Here is a 24,964-nt window from a genome sequence, read left to right on the forward strand (position 1 = left end):
CCTGAACTGCCTCTTTGGTCATTTTTCAACCTTAATGCCACCAAATCGTCGTCTTCGACGACGATCGAAATATCGCCAGATAGACTATCTGCTACTCAGCACCACGGGGGTCGTTAGCTTCACACCGTTGTCGAGGCGTCGGAGGAACCTCTCGCCAAGCCGTTGGAGATTCTACCAACAACAAGAGTATCCTGGCCCATTCCCTGTGGCACCACCTCCGAGCCCAACTACTCCACCAGAGATTACTGCCCAGTTTGCACACCATGATCATCTTCGAACTGATACTGCTGTGCTTGGTGGGTCTATTCACGCTGTTGTGCGGCGCACTGCACGTAAGTGCATACTTCATACTGATCACCCTGTTCTACGTGACGACGTGGTTGATCGATTTCGGGCACGCCGGCTGGAGATTATGGACGGAACTGGTCGACTTCTTCCGCGAGTTGCGGTGATGGTTTGCTCACCAAGCCGGCGGTTTTTTGCACGGTTGAATATCCTTCGGACCTAAGGGTCGTATTTCTAACCTTACTACAGTTGCATTCAAATAAAGGTACCGCTTCGATGCGGTTTGCAAGACACGATGAGATCGATTTTTATTTTGTGCTAAAATGATGGCTGGGACTACCCGTGGACTTTCTGATGCAGGAACAAGAAAATTGGTTTGCAATGAAATGTGCGCATTCCCTAGTGTTGCTGTGTTTTTTTCGGTGTCACTGTTTAGGTGCGAGCTTTCGCCTGATTGGCTTGGACAAACCTCGCATGTCCTCTTTTTGTACCAGCACCTTTTGGGGTGTTTTTTTTTCGATTTTTTTTGAATTCAAATAATTTGTCGTTCTTTTCATTTTGTTAATTACCCCGTAGTGAGTCATATTTTCCCAAGCTCGAGCAAAAATGATTTCATTTGTGCAAGAAAAATATTGGCATTTTTGAAGCTTAGAGAAGCGAACATAAGGGTGCGGCCATGGAAATGACGACGAAACACAAGTGTCCAGCAAAAACCGCGCCGAGAAAAGAGGCCACCCTCGAGGCCAGACTCGGTAAGCCCCATCTAGACGGGTGTGTTGCGGAAATTGCGTCTTATTTCGACCGAACTCAGAGGAGTTCGACTCGTGAACCATGGTTTCACCGTCTTTGTACATCCCGTGGACTGTTGGGTGGGTGGTCTGCAGTACAGAGGCAGGAGACTCCACTACATTCACCACTATACTGCAGGACGCTCCCAGGCTCCTCTTGAGCCGCGTGTTCGCCGTTCGATGGGAAAGGTTTCTGCAGCTGCAGAGCTCAAAACAACAATCAACTCCTTTGTTCGTCCGTAGATGCCTCTGCATCTCGCACAGGAAGCCGTGGATGAAGAGAAGAAGTACGAGGCAAAGAAACCCGTCGGAATTTCTGGAGGGCAAAAATGCCCCCATGCGATGAGATGAGTGTGTTGGTGAATATCTTCAACATCCGGCCCAGTATATAGTATAAGCATACGCATACCAGTAGGAGAAAAAAATCAGCACAATTTTAACCGTTTGCACAAACCCACACACCTCCCCCCCCCCCCCCCTCTTGCAAACACCCTCCGAAACCATTCTAGACAGTGCGGTTAAAAAAGCTCAAGCTCAATACCAGAGGGACTCACAAATACTGCTTAATAAGTGACATTTTCCCCGCCCTAGGGCGGCCTAAGTCTCTCTCTCTCTCTCTCTCTCTCTCTCGGATAGCTTTGAGTACCAACGGGATTTTAGTTCTTATGGCCTGGTTCTAGTCAGCCCCAACTAATTTAGAAACCGTGATCCACGCGAGAACAACAGTTAGTGTCAAAGAAGTTTGTTGTATCGTGCTCCTACCGACCGTTGAGTTAAGGGCAAACCGAAAGTGTACTTGGGTGAGTATGTAACCTGTGACTAAACTAAACGGTTGTTGAATAGTGTGCAATGGTGATAGCCAAAAGTTTCCAATCACTTTTCATTTCGTTCAAGCTTCACGTGTAGGCAGACATATTTTTTTTAACTTTAAAAGTTAATGTTGTACGGTTGAGTGATAAGCTTAGCTTCATATGTTTCACTTTCAAATAGTTCGCGTTCAAATAGTGTAGTTCGTATTAGAGAGAGATACACTTTCAATTTCGATCATCAAAACAGCGCAGTAGTCCATCTTATTGTTACGTTTACCATTTTCAAACATTGGCGCCATTAACAGTGACTTTCTTGTCGTGATTTGGTACAACGTTCAGTGCCGATCAGCTGTTGGCCTGCTTCAAGCCAATTACCTGGCTGTTCCGTATCATCGCCCGCAGGTGATTAATCGTTTTTTTTGTTTGTTCGTCGAGTTATCTCTATTCTGCTACACCGTCTCAGCCAGTGGAAGCGAGCTCGCGGGTAACAATGTATCTCTATTGCTCCGCCTTTTACCAGCCGTAGGCCATGTTTGTACTGAGTGACGTGTGAAATTTAATTAATTTCGTAACCGCTGTCGGCCATTTCGTAGCGCTGTTCATGGCATGCATTTAAAGGTTGAAGAGCATCCCAAATTGTATCGGTTTTTTTAATGTTTTCTAACTGTTTCTCTATGTTTCTCTGTCTGTTAAAAAAACATAGCTCTCAATCCGCTAATCGACGAAGTTCGAGTGTAAAACATCATCAGGCTACGTTTGGAAAATCTACAAAAAGTGAAAATGAGCAACTACATTCCCGAATTAGAGCATGTTTTCAAGACCATTCTTTTGAAGGACTGTGGGCTATGGATGGTAAATGTGGTGAATGCCAACATTTCGACCATAGATGCGCGTGTTCGACATTGCATAGCTCAAGAAACGAACTTGTACTATTACATACTGAACCACCCTCAAGCATCCGTCGATGATTTCGAACGAATTCTCTTAAATTTGCAAATGATTTTGTTCTCCATATTTAATCATTACAATAGCGTAATGGTGATGCGAGATTTTCATCGGCGTTAAAATTTCCAAAACAATATATGTCACTCCAATCCGATGATAAGCAACAGATACAATTCAAAATTTAAATGCCGCATCAACATGATTAGCAGAGCAACGTTAACATTAGTATTAAGGTAAGTGGTTTAGTTCGCAAATTACTACCTAAAATAAGACAATTTATTCAGTGCTCTCTACACAAACTCCAGAATGGGTAAAAATGTTCATAATTTGATCAATAATTAGCAGTAATCACGCATGCAAAGCCACATTCAGCATTGCGAAACAGATCACGCCCTGGAAAGAGTTTTTTTCTTTGTTGCAAAATTGGTTTTTAGACTGTCTGAAACCCGCTACGGGAGAACGTCCGGGAATGGGAGAAGGAACCGGGTACACGGGAAAAGCTACTCGGAGAAAATAGCTTCGCAGCATAGGCACTCACTCACTCATTTACATTGCGTTCCATTACACATCTCTTCCATAGGCATGCAATGCTGGTATATAAGCTTTGCACAAAATTGGGTGGGAGCTTCCATCGTGGTATGTGCAGTATGGAAGGGGAAAGTGCCCGCATAGAGTGTTCGAGCTTGTTTGCGGTCAAAGCGGAACGGAAAAAATGTGCAACAACTACCCACACAGTGACAGTGGTTCGCTTGAACAATATTCAGCCTATACTCGGGGAGCATTTATTTGAACATTTCCGTTGCTACTGAACAGTCCAAGTGTTCATATTTGAGACGAGTCCTGCTCCAAGTGTCCGTGCCCAAGTTTAACTTAAGCGACTCTTCTTTGTGTCATTGTGTGCCGTATTGCATGATGTAAGTTTTTCGTGGTCTAAGTTTTACTAAATTGTTTATTCGTGTCGTTATGCCAACAATCCGCAACATTACTTTTTCCACTGGTGGCAACACCTAAAACACGCCACACGCTGATTTTTTATTGGGGACGAAACAGAGGCTGCAAAAAAACGGAAAATAAGAAACATAATTTGGGCCACAAAAAAAAACAGTTGTGGAGCGCTCTTAGTCGTTGCTTATGGCGTGTTATCTAACTTTCAGCGACCATTGAAATTTGAATATTTTATTTGAAAAATTTCCATAAACTCAAGGTAATTTTTTACTGACAAAATGCCGCTATTCTAAATATTCGTTTAAGAAACATGATTATACATCGAAATGATGCTAACTACAGTAGCTTAAGGGGTGTAATCATTGAACAGATGTTGGAGTATTGTTGCATCAACTAATTGTTGGTCAAAAAAAATGTTGAGCACCATAAAATGGTAATTTAATCGCGCTCGCGTTCACGATCATCTATTTAGATCCAGACTTGTACGGATACGCGGTTCATCAACCTAGCAACTAAACATATTAAGGGTTGGTGATTAGCTGGCGGACATAAATCAGATGGACTAAAAAACATACGGTAAATAACGTAATTTTTCCGCCTTCAAACAAACAACAAATGGGCGCTAAGCTTTGCTAAGATTGGCTATAATTGTACGCTTTGCGGTTCATAATTCGACATATGGAAAGAGCCGCAGCTGTGGTTGATGAATCAATTAGAAAGCGTGTCAATTTCGACACTTTTTTTGCTGCCACGCAAACTCATTTTCTAAACTGCACTCGTGCATTTCACTATCATAATATTAGCTCAGAGCGAGAGAGAGTGAGCGGGGTGAAAGAGAGCGAAAGGGTGGAAGATTGCAAGGCGCGATTCATGCCACAATGCACATGGAGTGTCGTAAAGTGAGTGCATACCCTGATGGGTGATGATAATTTTAGGAAGTTCATCAGCATTTATGACTCTGGCTTGATTGATTTTTTTTTATTTTCCCTTAGATATCTCTCGTAAAATTATCCTAAGATGACCACTCCAACTTCAAACAACAAAAGTATTGGCGGTAAGTAGTTCCATGTGTATTTCAAGCGAATTGTGAATGTCAAAGTAGAATTGTTATGCACGCTATTTTTATGTATGAGGACTATTTTCCTTTTTCTCTTGTTTTTTATTATACGTGCGTCATTACAAACATGGAGGAAAAAATATAGGAAACAGCAAGAAACAAATGACAAGTGAAATATTAATCTAGAGTGAATGTACTGTCATGCAAGTGAAGCTTAAAAAGTTTAATTTTCATTCTTCTTTCTAATGGATGCATTTTCATACATTAGCATAAACTAGCAAGCTTCCAAGAGCTGTGCTTAGGTTTCTTTTGCTAAACGTTGATGTGCAATGAGAGTATTAGCTTTGAACATTCATATGTATTTATGAATTCACCATTTCCCAGAAACAAAAGCGCCTGCATCATATGCAATTTGCAAGACAAAATTTTAATTTTTCTTAACGCAAAGCTCATGAAACAAACTTTCATCAGAATTTAAAAAGGGTTAAATTAAATAACGTAATTTAACTTACAACAATATGGAACTTTTAGTATAGCTAGATATCGCATCGAGTATATCAATAAATCACGTTTCAACTCATCAGTAAATTTTCCACATTCGTTTCTCCACATCGTGTCTACATCACATTAGCTCGAATTTCTTCAAGCAATTTATATTTTATATCAGATTCAGTTTCTTCGTTGACGAACGAGGACACGGTGGAGACAAGCAGTCAAACTGTGACTACCAGCCATCCGATGGGTGGAAGCGCAGTACAACGATCTCCGACGGAACAGCCAGTGACCAAATCCAACAAGTCTAAGAAGCTACCTCCGACCGTTCGCAAACTTCCACGGATCTAAAAAGCAATTTGCAATTTCATGAAGCCACCACTTCACCAATGTTAGTGAGATAATTAAAAAATTCTAGAAATAACTGGTTGGAAGGCAGGATTTAAGGCAGGAGAAGGTTAAGGTGATGGCATAGGTGATTGGATTTATTATTCTGAATAATAACCATTTCATTTTTATTTTCTTGAAACTGTAAATATTCCATCTTTTTACTGGAAATTCTTTTTATAATTGCTTTCTGCGTGCTTTCAGCTAAATATTTCGGAAGAGTTGGCAAATGCTTATTGTGCTGGAAATGCTACGATAGACCTAACGACGCAATTTACAATCCAAAATTAACCCGAGACACCAATTCAATCATCTACGTTAACGTAAACCAACACGTACAACGCCCGGCTACCCCTATTTCTCAGTTGTCGGTTTTACAAGAATCGCCAGTGTACTGCAGCATTGAAGATCTAGCAGCAGACAAATATTCCTCCGCATCTAACCTTTCCGAGCACATATACGAAAGTATTGATGAAATCCCAGCACTAATGATGATTACTGACAACGAGGAGTCAGACACGGAAAGCTCACTGGATGTTTCGGAAATAGTACCACATATAACGCCACGTATATTACCGACATACTGGAACAATCTCGATTTTGGTAATGAAGTTGTGAATGTAGAAGCAGAATCCTTTCAAGAAATTTGTCCAACACAATTCAATAATAGCTACCAAGAAGAAGATCCAATATTAGAACCGATGATGAGAATAATTCAATATGCAAACGAGCTACGCTCTCTGGAACATACATTTTATTGTTTATAAGTAATGTTTTATTGTACGTTTTACTAATATAGAGTTACTAAAATGGCGAGCAAATCATTAGGGTCAAAATTACCTCACTGTGTAATGCAAAGAGTATTCAATCCTTCACGAGCTCAAGAAAAATACTTGCTTTGACACGACTTTAATTTTAATTTGCAATTTATTGAAACACTCCCAATACTACGTATCACTCCAATACACATACTAGATTTCCGACAAGATAAAAAATGACTACATTCGATAATAATCAACATTCAGATCAGTTGGCTTCAAAACAAATTATTTCTTTGATTCATAAAAACAGATTGTTCTCTTAGATATTGGGAGTGAACTAAAACTAAGTTTTTTCGATCAATTTTTATCATTAGAAATACTTTTCTTAAAATCGTCTTACGTATATTTTATAGATTTTATAAAAGAATTCAATTATTCATTGCCACCAAATTATTTTGCGAAATATTTAAGACGTGTACTGAATTTCCCATACGCATACTAAATTTCCGACAAGATAAAAAATGACTACATTCGATGATAACTAACATCCAGATCAGTTGGCTTCAAAACAAATTATTTTTTTGATTCATACTAAAAACCGATTGTTTTCTTAGATATTTGTGGTGAACTAAAATTAAGCTTTTTCGATCAATGTTTATCTTTAGAAGTACTTTTCTTAATAACGTCTAACGTTTATTTTTTAGATTTTATAAGAGTATTCAATTATTCATTGCCACCAAATTATTTTGCGAAAAATTTAAGACGGTACTTGAAATGCTTGTCATTAACAATTACTATACCTTCAGCCTTGCTCTACTGATTCTATTTGAACATTATTCATGTCAAAATTGTGGAATGTTAAATTATTGTTCCAAACCAATGCCATATTTTTAATTTTTAATCAATTTAGAATTTGAATGAATTTAACTTTCTGGGCCAAAACCATAACCGTCATTAACCGTCTCTCACTCAAATTTCAATCTTACAGATAAGAATTGAACCCCGTAATTATTTTTTTATTATTCATAAAGAAGTTCTGTTAAAAAAACAATTTGGCATTAGAAAGAAGATCAACAATGTATTAAAGCCGCTTGATAGCCCAACTAAGATTCCATACTTAGAAGGTAGAACTATTCCAGATGAAAATCACGGTGCATTCGAAACTCCACACATTCTTTACAGTATATGAATGCATTTTTTTTTAATCATACAACAACCGTTATATGCTAACATCTCAATAAGATGTTCAAAAACAACCATTCAATTCAACAATTACTATTAACATTTTTTTCTAACATTAATTTTATTTCCATTAATAATTATGTTATAATATTATATCATAGTTAACATAAAAATGGAGGCTTTGGTAAGATGTTAAAATGCATCATAAACATCTCAACATAACGAAAACCATCAGAGCAGCAAACGATCGATAGCGAGCAGATAAAATCGTTCAACAATCACGCTCTAACTTGTGCAGCAAAACAAACACAGATAGCGACTTCTAGAAGATCATAGAATAGGCATGGAACAAAATAACATCCTTACCGTTTCAACCATACAAAGCGATCGTATCGAAACATCACACAACATGTGCGCTTATCTATTAGGTTCGTGCGCGATTACAACCCGCTGCGTTATGTATAAATACCTCGAACAATAAAGCTCATTACGGCACCAAAAACATCGACTTAAGTTGCCTCTATCAGTAATTCGATCCGAAACCCCCAACAATCACTCTCAGTGTCTCTCTCGCATCCCATTCCGAACGCAGGAAACAAATAAAACCAGCAGAAAGATGCGATTCCGTGGCGCACATTCCCAAAAGCGCTATCTCGAGCTGTGCTGTTTGACAGCATTGGCCGCTCTGTCAGTTGTTATTACGCAACCTGCATCATCCGCAGCTGCAACGACGTCAGTCTCTTCTGGTAACGAAAGCGGTGCAGAGATGCAGAACCTCTCGACGCACATTCTCGACACAGCCCTCGGAAAACCGGCCAGAGAGGTGCCTGTTACGTTGTATCGTCAGGGACCGAACCAAACATGGACAAAAATCAGCACAGGTATTACTGATGAGGCCGGTCGGTTCCGAAACTTCTTTGACATTGGCCAACAGAAACTCCAAACGGGCGTGTACAAAATGCATTTTGATATCGAGCCCTATTTCCGCGGGCGCAACGTGGAGAGTTTATATCCATTCATTGAGGTATGTTACAGGAATGCAAAAGGAATAACGATCGTGATTTTGATTCATTTCCGTGTGGTTTCTTTTTCCATCATGTAGGTTGTGTTTGCCGTGTCGGATGCTTCGCAGCATTATCATATTCCGCTGATATTGAGTCCATTTGGTTACTCGACCTATCGGGGCAGCTAGCGTGGACCTAGCAGGCCCTATTTCGAATCTGTGTAGCGGGTAATAAATAATGATTGTGCATTCGTAAAGTAGCGTTCGGAGAGCTTTATTTATCGCATCTCGAGATCCGTTCATCTTTCGTTCGATTCACTACGATTCGGTTAAACTTTTACCACCGCCTTACCGGTGTTGCCGCCCGTAAGCATGCTTACAAACGCTTCCGGCATCCGCTCGAATCCTTCCGTCACCGTTTCCTGATAGGTCAGCTTTCCCTCCTCAATCCAGCGCAAGTTCGCCTCGATGCCCTCCATCCAGCGCTTGGTCCAGCGGGTCACAAGGAAGCCCTCCTGACGCAGTTGCTTGAACACGAAATCACGCTGCGGATCGGGAACCTGCACCCGTGCATCGTTGTAATTGGAAATGGTACCGCACACAGAGATACGCCCAAACAGGTTCATCTGGCCCAAAACCGCCTGCGAGATGTGTCCACCGACGTTGTCGAAGTAACAATCAACACCCTTCGGTGTCACCTTCTTCAGGGCGGCAGCAAAACCTTCCGACCCGACCGTACGATAGTTGATTGTAGCGTCAAACCCGAGCTTTCGCAACCATTCGCATTTATCGTCCGTACCGGCGATTCCCACCACCGTGCAGCCCTTCAGCTTTGCAATCTGCCCTACGATGCTTCCAACGGCGCCGGCCGCGCCACTGACCACCACCGTTTCGCCTGCCTTCGGTTGGCAAAGCTCTAAAAAGCCAAAGTAAGCCGTATTGCCTGGCATTCCCAGCACGCCGACGCCCAATGACCGCGGGTGTTTGCCAAATGATGGCAACACGTACGGTCGGTTGTCGCCTGCGCCCTTATCCGGATTGACGACGGTGTGAGTGCGCCAGCCAAAATTCCCGAACACATACGCACCGACCGGGAATCGATCGTTGCGGCTTGCCGTCACTTTGGCCACTTGGCCGCCAATCATAACCGAACCGGCTGGATAGCTGGCCATGTACGGTCGCATGTATGGGTCGACGCTGAGAAATTCGGCTTCTGCCAGGAACTCTGCAATGGATGATCACAAGCACGTACAGGGGAAAATGGCATCATTTTTCTTAGCGATAGATTTCTAAACGTACCATTTTCAGCTAGCTCGTCCGCTAGGGTTTCCTCTTCCAGCTTAAAGTTCTCATCCTTGGGCAGTCCTTCGAACGGCTTCACATAGATCCACTTTTTTGCAATCACCATTATGCTGCAGATTCTCAATTGAACGTTCAGCCGATTTCCAAATCACGACTACTTGGGCACCAATCGCGAACGAAGCTTAAATCGACCAGCAGAAGCGTCATCGAATAGATAACGCTTATCTTACAGGCACTGTTTACAGTGCACCAGCTGATGGATCCATTTGAGAAGACGGCAGTGGTATTGAATGTTACTGTTTCGAGGCTTTTCGATTAAGTAGTTGCTATCGAAATCAATCAACGTTTATCACACGATAATGTACCACAGCAATTTGTCATGATGGATGTATGTTTTAAAATAAACTTGCCGATTATGCACGGGTGTATGCTATACATAAAGCATGATCATCGATGATAAAAATAATTCGATTTTGTAATATGTAACTCAGTTCCTTCGTTCGATAGAATAGTAGCTCAATTTCATGAAGACAAAGGTTTTTTTTGCTAATGTCACGATTTATCATCCATCCAATAAGTATTGGTCATATAGAGTATAGCTAAAGCTTTTCGTATAGCTAAAGTTCATATTACTTAGTTCCCAACAAAACTCCAATTTTTTTCGATTGAATCATGAAACCGAAACAATATCTTTGCTGCAAGTGAAGCTATTGCCAGGATGAAATAAAGGAAGAAAACTAATATCCCTTTCGAGTGTCAGAAATAAAATGAAGTATGGCGACGCATGTTGGATGTAATGTTACGTTTTATGCATTTCATACTTATGCTCGGCTCTAAATAGAACACCGAATAAGAAGTCACCAAATAGCAGCCCATTCGAAACAGCTGTACAATGGTTTCAAATTTAGTAGCCAGACTTTTGCGCTTGTTTTTGCGAAACTGACCAATGGAATATGTTTGGTGAACATCTTCAAACGTGTTAAACAATCTAAAAAGTAAACACTTAACGACCCCGTTTCTTTTGCTGATCGAATGTACCGCACCGTGCGCATTAGAATGTATACAAAGCTAGCTTATAAAAGGTTTCCTGCACCCGTACAATCCTGAAAACCTACACATTAACGTATTGACTCTATTGCGAAGTTTGGGAAAATAAAATATCTCATAGAAATTATACCGGTACGCTACTAACACAGAACAAAAAAAAACAAAACGAAAATAACTTTGCTCGTAATAGCTGCAATTCAATGCCTTATAATAGAGGATGAGATGACCTAATACCGTTCCACAATACCAAAGCCTACTCTATGTAGTTGCTTCGCGCAATAGAGGCCTTCCTAGTATGTTAGCTCTAGAGGCCACGGGTAACACGTTTAATCGCAATCCTATAAAATATGCTCACAAGCAATGTGCGCCTCTCTCATGTGCCTTTTTCCTAGTATGTGGGAACGAACGTTTGTCACCTTCTCCTGCTTGGTAATGGAGGCATATTACGATCCAAATTGATCCTGTGTACCTTCGATTGGCGCGAACTCGTACGCACCGTGGCCGTCAAACTTGAGGTAATAATCGTGGTGCGTCCACAGAGACTTTCGATGTGATACAGTGAACAGCGTGATACCGACCATTCGGCAGTACTCATACATACTACCCTCAACGTCGACCGACACCGCGGACGTGCACTCGTCGAGGATTGCGAACTGTGGATTGTGGTAGAACAGGCGGGCCATGGCGATCCGCTGTTTTTCGCCACCGGACAGCACATCGATCCAATCCTCAATCGCGTCCAGACCCTTCTCGCGCACCTGGATGTAGTTGAGCTGCACCAACTCGAGATATTTGAGCAGATCGGCATCGGTTTTGCCACGACGCTTCATTTCCTGGTGGGTGTGCGGATAAATGATCTGCAAAGTAGGCGAGTACAAGCAAAATTGATAAGTTTCAAAATTGATTCGCTTAGACAGGCAAACATGCATACGTACCTGATCGCGTAGCGAACCGAGGGTCATGTACGGTCGCTGGGGAATGTAAAACAGCTTGCCAGCAGGGGGTTTGGTCACTTTACCGCCCCATGTTGGCCAAAGTTCGCCAAGAATACGGAACAGACTGCTTTTGCCGCAACCATTTGGTCCGCACACTAACACGTTCATTCCGGATTTAACCTCGAACGTGAGATCCTTCACCAAAACATCCCCATTGGGCGTCACCAATGGCACATGTTCGAATTTGATTAAGTTGTCTTGGAACTTCATTAGTCCTCGTCCCGGGCCGATGTCCCCGGCATCTGCAATAGCCGAATTATTCACCATCGTGCGTTCATAGCGGCCAGAATTCAAATCCTTCAAAACCACAGTCAACTCTGTCATGCGTGCGGTAAAACCGGCGAGACGTGACATTTCACGTCCGGCTAGCACTAATCGGCCAATAGCTTCTGCCAGCTTGACTAACATACGGCCGAACGTATAGTAGCGCTATAATTGAGCGAGAAAAAAGGATAAACAAGAATAAATGAATGTTAATAACCGGAAAAAGAAGCCACCGTACGTTATTTTTCGATACTTACACTCAAACGTTCACTTTGCTGGCTTCCGGTGAGCAATGGATGATCCTTTTCGAAGAACGGCAGCGAAACGGCGTAGAACCCAACAACCGTAGCAATATCTACGGAAATGAAATCGAAAAATAATTGATAGCTAAACACGCCCCTTCATGCCGACATCCATTTCAACACCTACATTTCGCCACCATATTGTCAATGATGCCCATGCCTACACGGAACTCGAGGAATTTGCGCATGTGTCCCACCAGCTTACTGAAGCTGGCCAAAATGGTGAGCTTCTCGCGGTTATTACCCTTGTAGAAGGCAATTTCTTCCGAGTTGGTTATCAATCGACTGTTCACATACCGGAATTCACCCTCGAGCTTCTGCTCCATCACTGTGAGCCGACCAGTTGGTTTGCGCAGGTTAGTGAGAAACACTCCCGAGAAGAACAGGTACAGCAGCAGGATGCCAGGCGTTGTTCCGCCTAGGTTGGTCGTTAGTCGATACACGTAAATCACGATGTCCAGAAGCGGTTTGCAAATGTTGGAGTACAGGTCAGTCACACTTTCGCAGAATTTGTCAATATCTGTCGTCAGCAGCTGGTCAGCGTTCGCTATTCGGTTATCCAAATTCGACATTTTGTAGTAGGTAAATCCTCTGTAAAAAATAAATGAGCGCATGTCGTTATGATCCCAGATTAATCGCTCTTTCTGACATTCTACTTACTTCAGGTACTCGTTGTACAAATATTGCGACAAGTTTGTTCTGAAACGAAGTTTCAATTCGCCTATGCTCCATTTCAACACGTTGTTCACGACAGCAATCTTAAGCAATGATACAAAGCAGTAAGCATTAATTGAAAAAAAATATACTGACAAAATCGACTATACGCATTTAAAATTCTAAAGGCCCTATATCTAAACATTTCAGATAAAATACGTTTGGGAAGGTTCAGCTGTTTCCATTCAAAAAAAAAAATGTTTAAAAGATTGCCCAATCAAACGTGTCGAACACTTACCGCTGGGAGTGCTGAAAGATACTTGACTAAAGCAGTACGGAATTGATTCTTGTTCATCGTGATGATCGTGCTTTCGATCGCCGTCGCATTTTGTATCATCCAAATGTCGCTGACCGAGCGTGCAATCAGTGACAGGGCAATCAACACCAACAACCCGTTCTCGATGCTCCATGCCTTGGGGATGATAATGCCTATTAAGGCGTTTAAAAGCGGCAGGGTAGTTTCAACGGCGACGGTTGCCAAGGCACAATGCGGTTGCAAAAAAGAAACAGAAAGAGAGTAAATGCATTAGAATTTGTGTTTCAATTTGAAAAAGCGCTTAATTCGCAGCAGTTTTATGCAAATTTCACTTAGAATCAGAGCAGGATCCGCGCGTTATGATACAGGAAATATAGTTTCGAGACATCATGACGACTTTATGTATTGAATAGCGTGTCATTACTTCAATTAGCCAATTTGCTTGAATAAAAAAGCAGCAAAAGCAGATAAAAGAACGTCAACGTGTAAGTTGCAAAATATTTACCTAGTCATTCAGCTGTAATTCAAAACTAGTCGATCTCCCGCTTGTGAACCGAAACCAGACCAACACTTTATTCGTTTACGTCAATCGCGTCACAGATTGAAGTAGAAGATTTGCGTTGAGCAAACAATGAGTTTCAACATTACCGAGAGTCTTTTCATGTTTTTTTTTTGCGCCAAGATCGTGGTGGGGTAATTTTTGCTAACTCATTTGGCAGTTTTTTAATTTGGTCACCTTCTTTTTTCAAGGCCCTATCGAAAAAAAAGGTAAAGCGTCTTGGCGAAAAGTACGTAGAGTTCATAAGAAGGTGAGTGTTTCTTAACAGCCATGAACGGTTAGTGCAATTTGAACTTTACTATCGCTGGATGGCATTACTGACTAAACCACACTCGCTTCTGGCCTGAAGGCCACGAGGGACGGGGACAAGTAGAAGAGCTGGGACAATTCTGTTCGACCTTTCGACTCACTCTCTATTCTGGAATCATTAATTAATCCCTTATCGTTCGCATTGGACGAGTCGCACCGAGCAGTTCTAGCGAACGTAAACGCACTTGTGAATTATTCATTCCCGTGTCGAAGCATGCCCTCATTTATCTATTGCATAAGCACAGGTGAAACTCTTCTTTAGGTGGCTAAATGACTGTTGGTGTTTTGGAAGGGTCTGAAAATCCCATAAATCAATAAAGCCTTCGCGCAGTCAACGCTCCTAAGCTGAGTTGCAATTACCTTGGCTTTGCAACGGTTGACTATTCCTCCTTCAAACGCAAAACCCTCCAACCAACCCTACCAAATGACTGTGCCCTTATACAATCAATTCGAACCTACACAAGCGCACATGGTGCACGAGGTAAAAGTCGGACTTTGCAATCGTCGGCCCATCACTTGCCGCTTATCTTTTCCGTCCCGGTGGACTCGAACCACGCAAGTCTTGCCTTATCGGAAGCTCGCAATCCGGTTCTAATCACGCCCGAAACCAGCATGATTTGAACATTTGAAGTGAGATATTGGCACCCAGTTTCGTAGGCGGAAACCCAGCAGGAGCGCAAATCGAGGCTTTAGCAACAAAACCAGACTGTCGTAACCGGCGTTTTGACCTATCGATTCAATTCGCCCCATCGCATACGTTGATGCCATTCGGATGCTGATTGTGCATGACGAATATCGTTAATCAGTTAAACGGTGGCAGTGGTGATCATTTAACCGGTCTGGTTTTTTTTTGTTGGTTTCGTGACTCTGCTCGTCGCGATCGGGCGATTTTGACGCAATCGAAACAAATGTCGACACGCCTATACGAGTCTACGGCTTTTGTGTGCGAACGATGGCATGGATATGATACGCTAAAATACGCCTTTGCCACTTGGGACAACCCTGACCATTAGGGGTTGGGGACATACGGACGGACTCGGACGACACTTACCTAATAGTGCGCGCAGCTGATTGAAGAAAACGGCATTGACATGGGCCTTCGGACTGCGCTTTTCCTTTTTGTCGCTTATTAAGTATTGGATTTCGTCCTCGGGTCGCTGCTTGCTGGAAAATAGATTACGAAACAGAATGAGATTTGGCATTTCGTGTTCGACCCTTGTGAAGAACGCCCAAGGCAAGAGGCTTATCTTTTTTAATGTGACGGCCTTCGAAACCAGGTTTCTAGCCTGTTTATATTATCGTACATATGAAGAGGGAGGGGGTTAGTAACTTGCCAAAGCGAAATGTTTGATCAAATTTGTGCTTCATCAACGTGTGGGTGATGAATCAAATTGCTATTGTTGTTGGATAATCGATTTTTAACGCGGAAGTACTGATAACTTGATGATGAAACTTAACTTTAACAGAAAGCTTGCATAGTAACACTGAACATCTCAGTCGGTACCTACCGATTTTTGTGGATCTGTTTGCCGTAGAGTATGATACAGGCCGCTGCTGTGCAACCAGCAGCACCAATTACAGCGTTTTGGTTCCCTAGCAGCTTGCTTAAACTGGGCGCCATACTAAATCCCCCGTAGAAACCGGTTTCGCGGAATCGTTATCAAACTTCCCTCAAATGTAGTTGATCCGCCTAACGTCCCGTTCCGCCTAACAATCGGCGCGGTGTTGCAGTTGATTGCGACAAAACTGTTCAGCCGTGGTTCGTAGTAGGCTGTGAACAAAAACGGTTGATCGGCCTCAGCGGATGGATGAGTGTAGAGCTTCGGTCGCGAGACGGTTGATTGTGGCTTCGCATGTGCACTTTAGACGCTCGACACACTGCCCAACACACGCTTCTTCACTTCCCTTACGACCACGCCAACCTCTACGGATCGCCGTCAACGAACAACGAGCTGTGATCAGGGGGTCGCAACCGCTAGCATTCGGGGTTGGATGTAGGACTTCAAATCACACCTCACAACACAACAAACCTACCGCCGCGAGCTGTTTCGCGATTGCATTAGCGATGACGATCCGCGAGGAACCGACACTAACACACCAACTCCGCGCAACCTACACCTGAAAGAGCAAGAGCGAGAAATAGATCAGCAGCACTATAATTTACGTTTCTCTTTCCGCCCGAACTTTTCCTGCTGACGTACTTCCACGCTAGCGCATTTTGGAGCCACTTAGCAGCTGAACAACGCTACCCACCGCAAACATGCAGTGACGGCCACTTCTGGTCGTATACCTACCTTACCACTGCGGCGAGAAAAAGGTTTCCAGGTACCGCACGATGCTTCGAATACAGTCAACAATACAAAGCGCTTTCGCTGAACCACGGCTCTGCAATGGTTACTACGAGAAACTGCTCGCTGTTCCAGGAGTATCTACACTTCTCGTAAATCGCGATTAAGTCTCACCTGATAATTTCTTACTTCTCCACACACTTTGTATCGGAAATAGAGTGGTTGTTAACAATTTGCTTTGATGTGTTTTACACACCGTAGTTCATCTCTCTTTCTCTCCAACGCTCTATGGCATAGTACCAAACCATATGGCAACTGTCAGATGACTGTCGAGGAAGCGAGAGAGTAAACCCACAAATTGACTCGAGCCTATTTTATTGAAATTTTCTGTAGCATTCTCTCCTTAGTTTTACAGTATAAACTCACTAATTTATTCTATGTTTAACAGACGTTTAAGAACAACGAAACTTAAAGCTTTTACGATACAATGGTAGCTTAATAAACAAATTTTAAGCAGTGACATATCTATTGACAGTTTCACCGTAAAGTTTGACAGTTTTGGAAAAGCTCGAGAATGTTGGATGCAAATTTCATGTTCAGGCAACCCTCAATAAGAGGGGATGAAACGCAACATAACGAACGAGCGAGAAGCATAATGCGAGCATAAAAGCATGGCAAAGTTCGGCATTATCATGAGTTGAGCATTGCATGCAACAGCTTTCGATGCAATTCATTAGCTTTTACATACTTCTTATGCTGCAATGGAATGGGATATGCACTTGGAAGTAGGACAAACATCTTGTGAGAAAGTAAAAAGAAAAAAACAACTATTAAGATTAAGACAACGCGATCTGATCGCATTCGATTTATTTCCCAACCGTCTTATTGTTGTAACAATCATATGTCTGCCTCTAGATTTCCACGCCTTCGTAGGTTCTCATATTCGCTTCACTTAGCAACAGTAGCGACCTTGTCGAGAAACTGAGCTAGTTTCACATCTCGCTCACTTAATCCACCGCAATCGTGGGTAGCTAGGGTTACCTGCACCTTATTGTACACGTTGAACCACTCCGGATGATGGTCCATTTTATCAGCCTTTAGCGCTACGCGCGTCATGAACCCGAAAGCTTCATTAAAATCCGAAAATAGATACTCCTTATATATGGCGTCGCGCCCCTCAACCATTGTCCAGCCATTTGCGAACAGCGGCTTCAGCTGCTCCGTACGCTGGTCCTCAGTAAGTTTGGCAATCTGCAAATGCATATAGTTGCATATTAATCTCCTTACATTTATCGTATGTTTCGTATGGTAAAACATGGAACAAGCACATGTTGCCAACAGAATAAGAAACACGACTAAAATAATCATAACACAGACACCTGTAGCATCGGATGTTCAGCCGGCTGTAGAACCTATGAAACCACTTGAATATAAGCTTTGAAGCATGACAAATACTCACCATCCTTTTGCTGATAACCTTTGTTTTCGAAAATGAACGAATGTGAACGCTTTTTGGCTTTTGCCGATTGCTTAGCAGTGCTGAAGAACGACTGTACTTTTGGAATGTAAAGAAACGAATAAAATGGAGAATTTAGAGAGAGAGCTGTCGAAAGTGAATGGTCGGGTTGGTCTACTGGAAGGAGGTGATCGGTAGCTGGTCTACGAAGGGAAGGGCAACAAACAGCATGCGTGCGTACCGCACTGCAAATCAGCTACCATTACTTCCATCTGCCAGCAGTGTTAGTGAGACTACAGTGATCTACGTACCTTGCGTATCCCCTGATCCCCTGACTGATGCTGCTAAATCTCCGCTGGCTGCACAGCATCCACGATTTAATTATTAACTGGGCCGATTGCTCGTAGCCGGCCGGTCCTTGTGACGATAGCGATATAAGAGACGAACGTAGTCCAATCAATCCATATCGAATTATACTATCAGAAAACATTTTACAGCAATAATTACTTTCCTAACTTTGGCACAATTTATTTGTTATTATTTTTACGTCTTGACAAGATTGACAACGTTTGTGAAAGATAAAGAATTCATCTTTCGAATTGGCAGTTATGTAAGCTTTCTTTTACAATTTTCTTATGTTTTACTATATTCCTGTATCATCTTATTAGTTACAAATTTTACAATTATCTAATAAAAAATACAATTGAAGGAATGATTGTTCATTGCTTCAGAAAGAATGGAATGGTTAAGAAGTGAGTTTTATTTAATGCAAATAATACAAATAAAAAATAGTCCACAGTTTTGATTATAGCATCACAAATTAGGAATATATTTCACTTATTGCTTTGTATTTAATGTGCAATTGTATATCTCTAAGCATGTTTAACTTCAAAATGAGGCACACTGTCCTACTTGAACTGTAGGTTGACATGTGGGCGGCTGGGGATACAATTCTCTACAGCTGCTCCACCATGCTGCTCGAAAGTACTACTGAGCATGTGCGCGATATGTCACTAACTGTTTATCTGCCTGTAAAAGACTGGCCGCCATTTCCCCAACCGTACCTACCGGATGGTCGTTTTCCAACATCATCGTCCTGCTGTCACATTTCCTCGCACAAAAGTGTTAGAAGCGCGAGGACAACGACGCGTAGCCGTACCATACAGCCGAGGTTAGATCAATGTAAGCTCTCCTACAGTACAGTGCTGTTTTTTTTACTCTCAAGGTGGTGATTGTGGTGAATCTCGTTATCACAAGGAAAAATCAATCACTAACGAAAGAACGTCGTCGAAAAAGGACTCTCGGGGAGCAGGAGATGTGTATGATGCTCGTGATACATGTGCAATGCCAACATTGAGCAGAGATTTAGGCAAAATTTCCCCACCTTAAGATCCAAGCGAAGCAGTTGGATTCAGTGCTGCAATAAACATATGTGATGACCGTCACCTCTTGCTAGGGGTTTGTCAAACGAATCAGGAAGTTTTCCGCGGATCCTTAGAGTATCATTATGCTTGTGACATGTTCACGCATACACATATTCATAGTCGTGTTTCCTCCGCATATTTTTCTTCGTATCGATTCTTGAAGTATACTGCCAGCATCCAAATTTAAACGACCCCAAAATATTACCCACAAAATATCTGAGCTTTGAAGGCGTACTAAGATAGGGTAGCAACAAGGAATGCTTTGTAGCTTCCTTTGATGTTAGTTCTCCTGCAAACGTTTGCATTTTATGAGGTACACGGTTCACCGAAACTTTTCCAAAAGCCTCTCCCACCCACCTACAAGCTTCGTTCCATTATGAAAGATGCTCCGAGTTGCACGAGGTGTTCATAACGTTGTGACGGGCATCCAATTTAGTCCATCACCCTAAAAAGCCTTCACCCACCGGAAGCGGTGAGCGCTGGCCGTTCGCGTTCAGGTGTTCATTTTCAAAACAATAAGTCATAAGAATCACACGTGCCAAGTCGGGGCACGGGGCTGGCTGGTGGGCGGGTCGAGGGCGACAAGCAACGAAACATTTGCATATAAAAAAGGCCTTCCCCACCCAGCACTTAATTTCGTAATAGCTCCACTCGTTCCTTCCAGCCCGCGAGAGTTAGTACACCGACATTGTGGCGGAGGTTGTCGTCCTAGTTCATCTTGCCCACCCTCGCGAGGACTCTGTGGCACGTCTGCTCCACCTCGGCTGCACAGTGGGAGGTGAAAATGTTGAAATGGAATGTTAACATGACCAGTGACAGGCTCCGTACGGTCGGCTAGTTCGCGAGAGAGATGACGAAGTGTCGTGCGTGCGTGATGAAGTAAACTGCTGCTCGCCTGGTGCGAGGTGTTAGAGGTTAGTCTGCGGGTTTGTGACAAGTGGCAAGCAGCAAGCGGCCAACAACAAGTCCTCACCATCAACTGGGTCGCGTACCCACAGTGTTTGCCTCTCTGCCATATCGGCACCTCGCAACAATCAACCAACAGCAAGCGGGGGGAGAGAAAAAAAAAGAACATCAACTCTGAATCAAACGACAACCCCCTGCCATGAGCAATACACCGGTATGGGGAGGTTGAGCCCGATGATGGCAACAATCGCGTGGGTGATGGTGACTGAGCAAAGGTGTTGGGAACCAACGGGGATGCCACCGGCTCCTTAACATCCGGTCGCACCACTGCCACCGAGCACGGAACTGTTAGCACCGCAACAGTGCACGGTCAGCGGTTGGAAAGGAACCAGCAGGGCACGCGCCGACATCATTAGCGAAGGACTCAGTGTTCAAATACAGGAGGGAGCGGGCGTGGGGAGGGTGAAGCGAGGGGAATGCAAAACGTGTCGGAAATTGCTACGGTGAAAAAATAATATCGACGAATATTCAAGCGTGAACGTGGGGGAAAAAGTTCCTCCTCGGCGATCCGTAGAAGTTAATCGTAACACCCTCAACAGCGAAGGACGAAAAGCCATCCTGGGCAGGAACATCTACGCTCAGTTGGGGTCACATTTGGGCCACATCGAGGGGAGAGAGCTCAGGTAAGCAGGAGTGAATAGAACATAAAATATGACAATTCCTTCCCCAGCGCTCACTCAGCTTTTGAGGCCCGCTGTATATATATATATATATATATATATATATATATATATATATATATATATATATATATATATGTGTGTGAGGTCTGTTTCTTTCCCACTTGCTTTCTTTGTATCTTCTTGAGTTCGATCTGTTTTTGAAACTCCAAAAAAAAGCTCCTAGGGGGGATAATCAGCAGCTTCTCCTTGCGCCAGATTGAAGTAACTTTAAATTTTTGACGTTAAACTCTCTTCCGGTCCGGACGCGATGTTGAACCTCAGCTGCAGCTTCGCAGCACGGTAGGGTCGTCCTGTGTTCTGGGACCTGTCACCTGACCCAGCTATGAATATGATCCCACACTGTCCCGATTTGCGACTATGAACACGCGCAAGAACCAGCACCAGCAGCAGGAATCGAAGCAAACGCATCCACGCACCCGGTGCTAAGCGATGGTGCTGAGCACAGAGTGGTCCCAGGTGGAGATAATCGACCTGATCAACGATGGCAACGGTCTGGGCTTCATGCTCGTCGGTGGCCGCAGTACAGGTGTAGTGATCAAAGCACTCATCCCAGGCTCAGTGGCGGAGCGAGACGGTCGACTGCAGAGTGGCGATCACGTCCTGCAGATAGGTGACGTCAACCTGCGAGGCTTCAGCTCGGAACAGGTGGCAACCGTGCTGCGACAGTCGGGGCAGCAGGTCCGCCTGATCGTGGCACGGCCCGTCGAACCCACCTCTCCCGATTACCAGGCGCTCGCCAGCCATGCACCGATCATCCCGACCAAAATGCTCACCGATCCTGACGAGCTCGACCGGACTCTGCTGCAGACGGCAGGATACACCTCGGGTGCCTTTCTGCAGCCGACCGTTGGAGGAGGTGGTGGCACCACGCTCGGTCTGCTGGCTGCGGCTGCTGCGGCGGCTAGTGGTGACGGTGGAGGTGGTCTTTGTCCGACTCATATCGAGGTGGTTGCTGTCAACAACAGCTTGCACAGCAACAACGGCATTGGTGGCTCGATGGAGTCTACCAACGGTGGCACGGTGGCGCTCATCTCACCGACCTCCATCACGCTTCCGTCCCTGCCGCCTTACCAGCTGGTCGATGGAGTTGTTGGTGGCAGTGAGCTCGCCACTGAGCCTCCTGGAACACCTCAGTCACCGTTCGGTGGTGAGCTGGATCGCGTGCCACCTGACACACCGGAGACAGAGACCTACGAGGTGGAGCTGCGCAAGAACGTGTACGGGCTCGGCATCACGGTGGCAGGATACGTGTGCGAAGAGGAGGACCTGTCCGGGATCTTCGTGAAGAGCATCATCGAAGGCAGTGCGGCCGAGATGAGTGGCAAGATAGCGATCAACGATCGGATAGTAGCTGTTGACAGTCGCTCTTTGGCAGGTGTCACCAACCATCAGGCGGTGGAGCTATTGCGCAACACCGACATTGCGGTTCGTCTCACGCTGGAGCGGTTCCTGAGAGGACGCAAGTACGAACACCTGCAGGTAGCGCTCATAGACCCGATGGTGCCGCCGGTCGCAGGTGTTGGGGGTGGTGCCGGCTCCACCATCGGATCAGCTTCCTGTGCCCGTTCCAACGGACCCACACACCCGTACTCGGCCCATGGAGGCGTCGCAGGTGATCTCACCGGCGGCATGGTAACGTCACACTCGCAGACTCTGTCACAGTGCGCATCGCAGTGTCATTCACAGCGTTGCTCGATCGTGCAGTCACCCTCAGCGACGACTCTATCCATCTGTCCCGCTCGATCGGATGCGGACTCCATCCTGACAGAGTGTGGTGTATTCGAGTGCGGCGGGATCGAGCCTGAGCTCGAGTCGGGCACGACGTTCGATTCGAGTGTGTTTGCGCTCGAAAATGGTGCCGAGGTGGTATCCTGCGACGAGCTGCCGGATGTGACGGAGCCTGACGCGTCCCCACTCGTCAACGGGACTGTTGTGGGGGCGGCGGTGGCCGAAACGAGGGGAGAGGCCACCGACAGTGACGGCTGTGATACGGGAACCGGCTCGGCTCCCGGAGATCCAGTGGTGCTGCGGTGGTCTCGCGAGGTTCCCAACAGCCAGATCGTGGTCGCCGACATCCGGAAGCTGGCCGGGTTGGGCATCAGCCTCGAGGGCACGGTGGAGGTGGAGGGCGGAGTGGAAGTCCGCCCACACCACTACATCCGATCGATCCTCGAGGATGGGCCGGTTGGACGGGACGGGTCGCTCAAACCGGGCGACGAACTACTGCAGGTGAACGAACATCGACTGCAGGGTCTGAAGCACATCGAGGTGGTGAAGATATTGAAGGAGTTGCCGGCGCAGGTGCGTGTTATTTGCGCTCGTGGCAGCTCACCCCCCACTGTGATCAACACGTCGCGCAACGCAGAGGCTTTCGAGGCGCGCAGCCTGCTCGCAGGCGGACTCCAAAGTCTACAAAGTCTGCAAGGCATCCTGACAAAGGCGCAATCCGAAAGCTCACTCTACACATCCAGCACGGCCACTCTCACCGACCAGCAGCGCTCGAAGTCTGTCGAGCAGGTGTCCGGATTGGCGCTCTGGACGAACGAGGTGTTGTACTGCGACATCGAGAAGACGGAGCGTGGTTTTGGGTTCTCCATACTCGACTACCAGGACCCGCTCGACACCGATGGAACCGTGATCGTCGTACGTGGACTCATCCCTGGCGGGTCGGCTGAGACCACCAACTTCATCTTTCCCGGCGATCGGCTCGTCTCGGTGAATGGGCACAGTCTGCAGAGTGCCACGCTTGACCAGGCCGTCAGTGTTCTGAAAGGCATCCCACTAGGACCTGCCCGGATCGGGCTCTGTAGACCACTCTCAACCTCCGACAACAATCTCTCGTCCACGCCCGAAACACCCACCACTTAGCCAACCAGGGAGCTAGCTCGCAAGGGGGCTCGTGTTAGCTGGGCAGGCACATTCTTCCATTAGCTATTCGGACTGCTGCATGCTCCAAAAGTTCGTCCTTCACGAGGTATCCATCATGCAAAACGGTCGGTTACGGAACTCTACCTGAGCGCTGACACTGCGGACAAGACATTCGTCCCATCCCCCGACAAGAGGACTCCTCTTAAAGGTGATCACCTTCTCTCCAACCACCGACTTCGACCCACAGTCCGACCGACTAACTCTTGCGACCAAGACCAACCATTGCTTATATTGCTTTATTTTGGGGGCCATATTTCCTGCCCAACTGCCCGGTAGCCGTAATACAGGTAATGCATTTGCTCGTATTCCTACCACGAGCTTTGCCCAACCGCCTGCTGTAGATACCCTTTATGGATGTTAATTTATGTCCCCATCAATATTCATTTCCCTCCGCTCACCAACCGTGATGATGCTTTTTCGGTCAGAGTTTCACTGCGAGATGTTTCCACCTCCTGATTGGTATGATTTATGCGAGCCCCGGTCCAGGACCCCACAGGGTGGAGTTACCCGCCATGGGACATTGTGAGCCCTGGTCCTGGACGCCTTGTTCTTGATGGTCGGGTGTTTGCCTCCACTTAGTAGACATTGCTCTACGGTGAACGACGGTGACGGCGTTGTAGAGGAACTTTCAGCAAAAATTTGACTTCTCAGGTCTTCACGGGATCAGCCACGGGGTGGTTACAAAATTTGCCTCACCAATTCTTCCATTCTTCTCGCCGGTTCGCTACGTTATTCTTCGCCTGGAGGTGAAATCGTTTAGAACCCAATAAATTGTGGGAATCTCCCTCACACCCCTTAAAAAAGAAACAAACAAAAA

At 45.0% G+C, this 24,964-nt stretch overlaps 5 protein-coding genes across 5 annotated transcripts; 2 read left to right on the forward strand and 3 right to left on the reverse strand.

Moving 5' to 3' along the window:
- The first annotated feature begins 8,267 nt into the window (after positions 1-8,267).
- Positions 8,268-8,905, forward strand: LOC128728403 (probable 5-hydroxyisourate hydrolase R09H10.3). The gene is made up of 2 exons (XM_053822026.1): positions 8,268-8,675; positions 8,754-8,905. The coding sequence occupies exons 1-2, from the start codon at positions 8,268-8,270 to the stop codon at positions 8,841-8,843; spliced, it is 498 nt and encodes a 165-aa protein (XP_053678001.1). The 3' UTR covers positions 8,844-8,905.
- An 8-nt stretch (positions 8,906-8,913) lies between these two features.
- LOC128729239 (prostaglandin reductase 1-like) lies at positions 8,914-10,096 on the reverse strand. The gene is made up of 2 exons (XM_053822901.1): positions 9,954-10,096; positions 8,914-9,879 (listed from the first exon to the last, which is right to left on the reverse strand). The coding sequence occupies exons 1-2, from the start codon at positions 10,060-10,062 to the stop codon at positions 8,984-8,986; spliced, it is 1,005 nt and encodes a 334-aa protein (XP_053678876.1). The 5' UTR covers positions 10,063-10,096; the 3' UTR covers positions 8,914-8,983.
- Positions 10,097-11,189: 1,093 nt separating this feature from the next.
- On the reverse strand, positions 11,190-16,023 carry LOC128728301 (ATP-binding cassette sub-family D member 3). Its single transcript, XM_053821921.1, has 8 exons — positions 15,911-16,023; positions 15,454-15,566; positions 13,517-13,707; positions 13,225-13,322; positions 12,692-13,155; positions 12,520-12,617; positions 11,939-12,427; positions 11,190-11,860 (listed from the first exon to the last, which is right to left on the reverse strand). The coding sequence occupies exons 1-8, from the start codon at positions 16,021-16,023 to the stop codon at positions 11,447-11,449; spliced, it is 1,980 nt and encodes a 659-aa protein (XP_053677896.1). The 3' UTR covers positions 11,190-11,446.
- A 1,503-nt stretch (positions 16,024-17,526) lies between these two features.
- On the reverse strand, positions 17,527-18,319 carry LOC128728782 (pterin-4-alpha-carbinolamine dehydratase). Its single transcript, XM_053822428.1, has 2 exons — positions 18,150-18,319; positions 17,527-17,941 (listed from the first exon to the last, which is right to left on the reverse strand). Exons 1-2 carry the CDS (start codon positions 18,150-18,152, stop codon positions 17,639-17,641), a joined length of 306 nt encoding a protein of 101 aa, XP_053678403.1. The 5' UTR covers positions 18,153-18,319; the 3' UTR covers positions 17,527-17,638.
- A 3,329-nt stretch (positions 18,320-21,648) lies between these two features.
- LOC128729141 (patj homolog) lies at positions 21,649-24,087 on the forward strand. Its single transcript, XM_053822793.1, has one exon. The coding sequence runs from the start codon at positions 21,649-21,651 to the stop codon at positions 24,085-24,087; it is 2,439 nt and encodes an 812-aa protein (XP_053678768.1).
- Positions 24,088-24,964: the final 877 nt, after the last annotated feature.

This window comes from Anopheles nili, chromosome X (assembly GCF_943737925.1).
Source record: "Anopheles nili chromosome X, idAnoNiliSN_F5_01, whole genome shotgun sequence".
Taxonomy (NCBI): domain Eukaryota; kingdom Metazoa; phylum Arthropoda; class Insecta; order Diptera; family Culicidae; genus Anopheles; species Anopheles nili.

Excerpts from the sequence above, each read along its gene's own strand:
- LOC128728403 (XM_053822026.1), top strand. The coding sequence starts at position 8,268 with ATGCGATTCCGTGGCGCACATTCCCAAAAGCGCTATCTCGAGCTGTGC. Across the intron at positions 8,676-8,753 it reads GTTTATATCCATTCATTGAG|GTTGTGTTTGCCGTGTCGGA; the intron begins GTATGTTACAGG and ends TCCATCATGTAG.
- LOC128729239 (XM_053822901.1), bottom strand. The coding sequence starts at position 10,062 with ATGGTGATTGCAAAAAAGTGGATCTATGTGAAGCCGTTCGAAGGACTG. Across the intron at positions 9,880-9,953 it reads GGACGAGCTAGCTGAAAATG|AGTTCCTGGCAGAAGCCGAA; the intron begins GTACGTTTAGAA and ends CATCCATTGCAG.
- LOC128728301 (XM_053821921.1), bottom strand. The coding sequence starts at position 16,023 with ATGGCGCCCAGTTTAAGCAAGCTGCTAGGGAACCAAAACGCTGTAATT. Across the intron at positions 13,156-13,224 it reads TTGTACAACGAGTACCTGAA|AGGATTTACCTACTACAAAA; the intron begins GTAAGTAGAATG and ends TATTTTTTACAG. Across the intron at positions 11,861-11,938 it reads TCGGTTCGCTACGCGATCAG|ATCATTTATCCGCACACCCA; the intron begins GTACGTATGCAT and ends CCTACTTTGCAG.
- LOC128729141 (XM_053822793.1), top strand. The coding sequence starts at position 21,649 with ATGGTGCTGAGCACAGAGTGGTCCCAGGTGGAGATAATCGACCTGATC.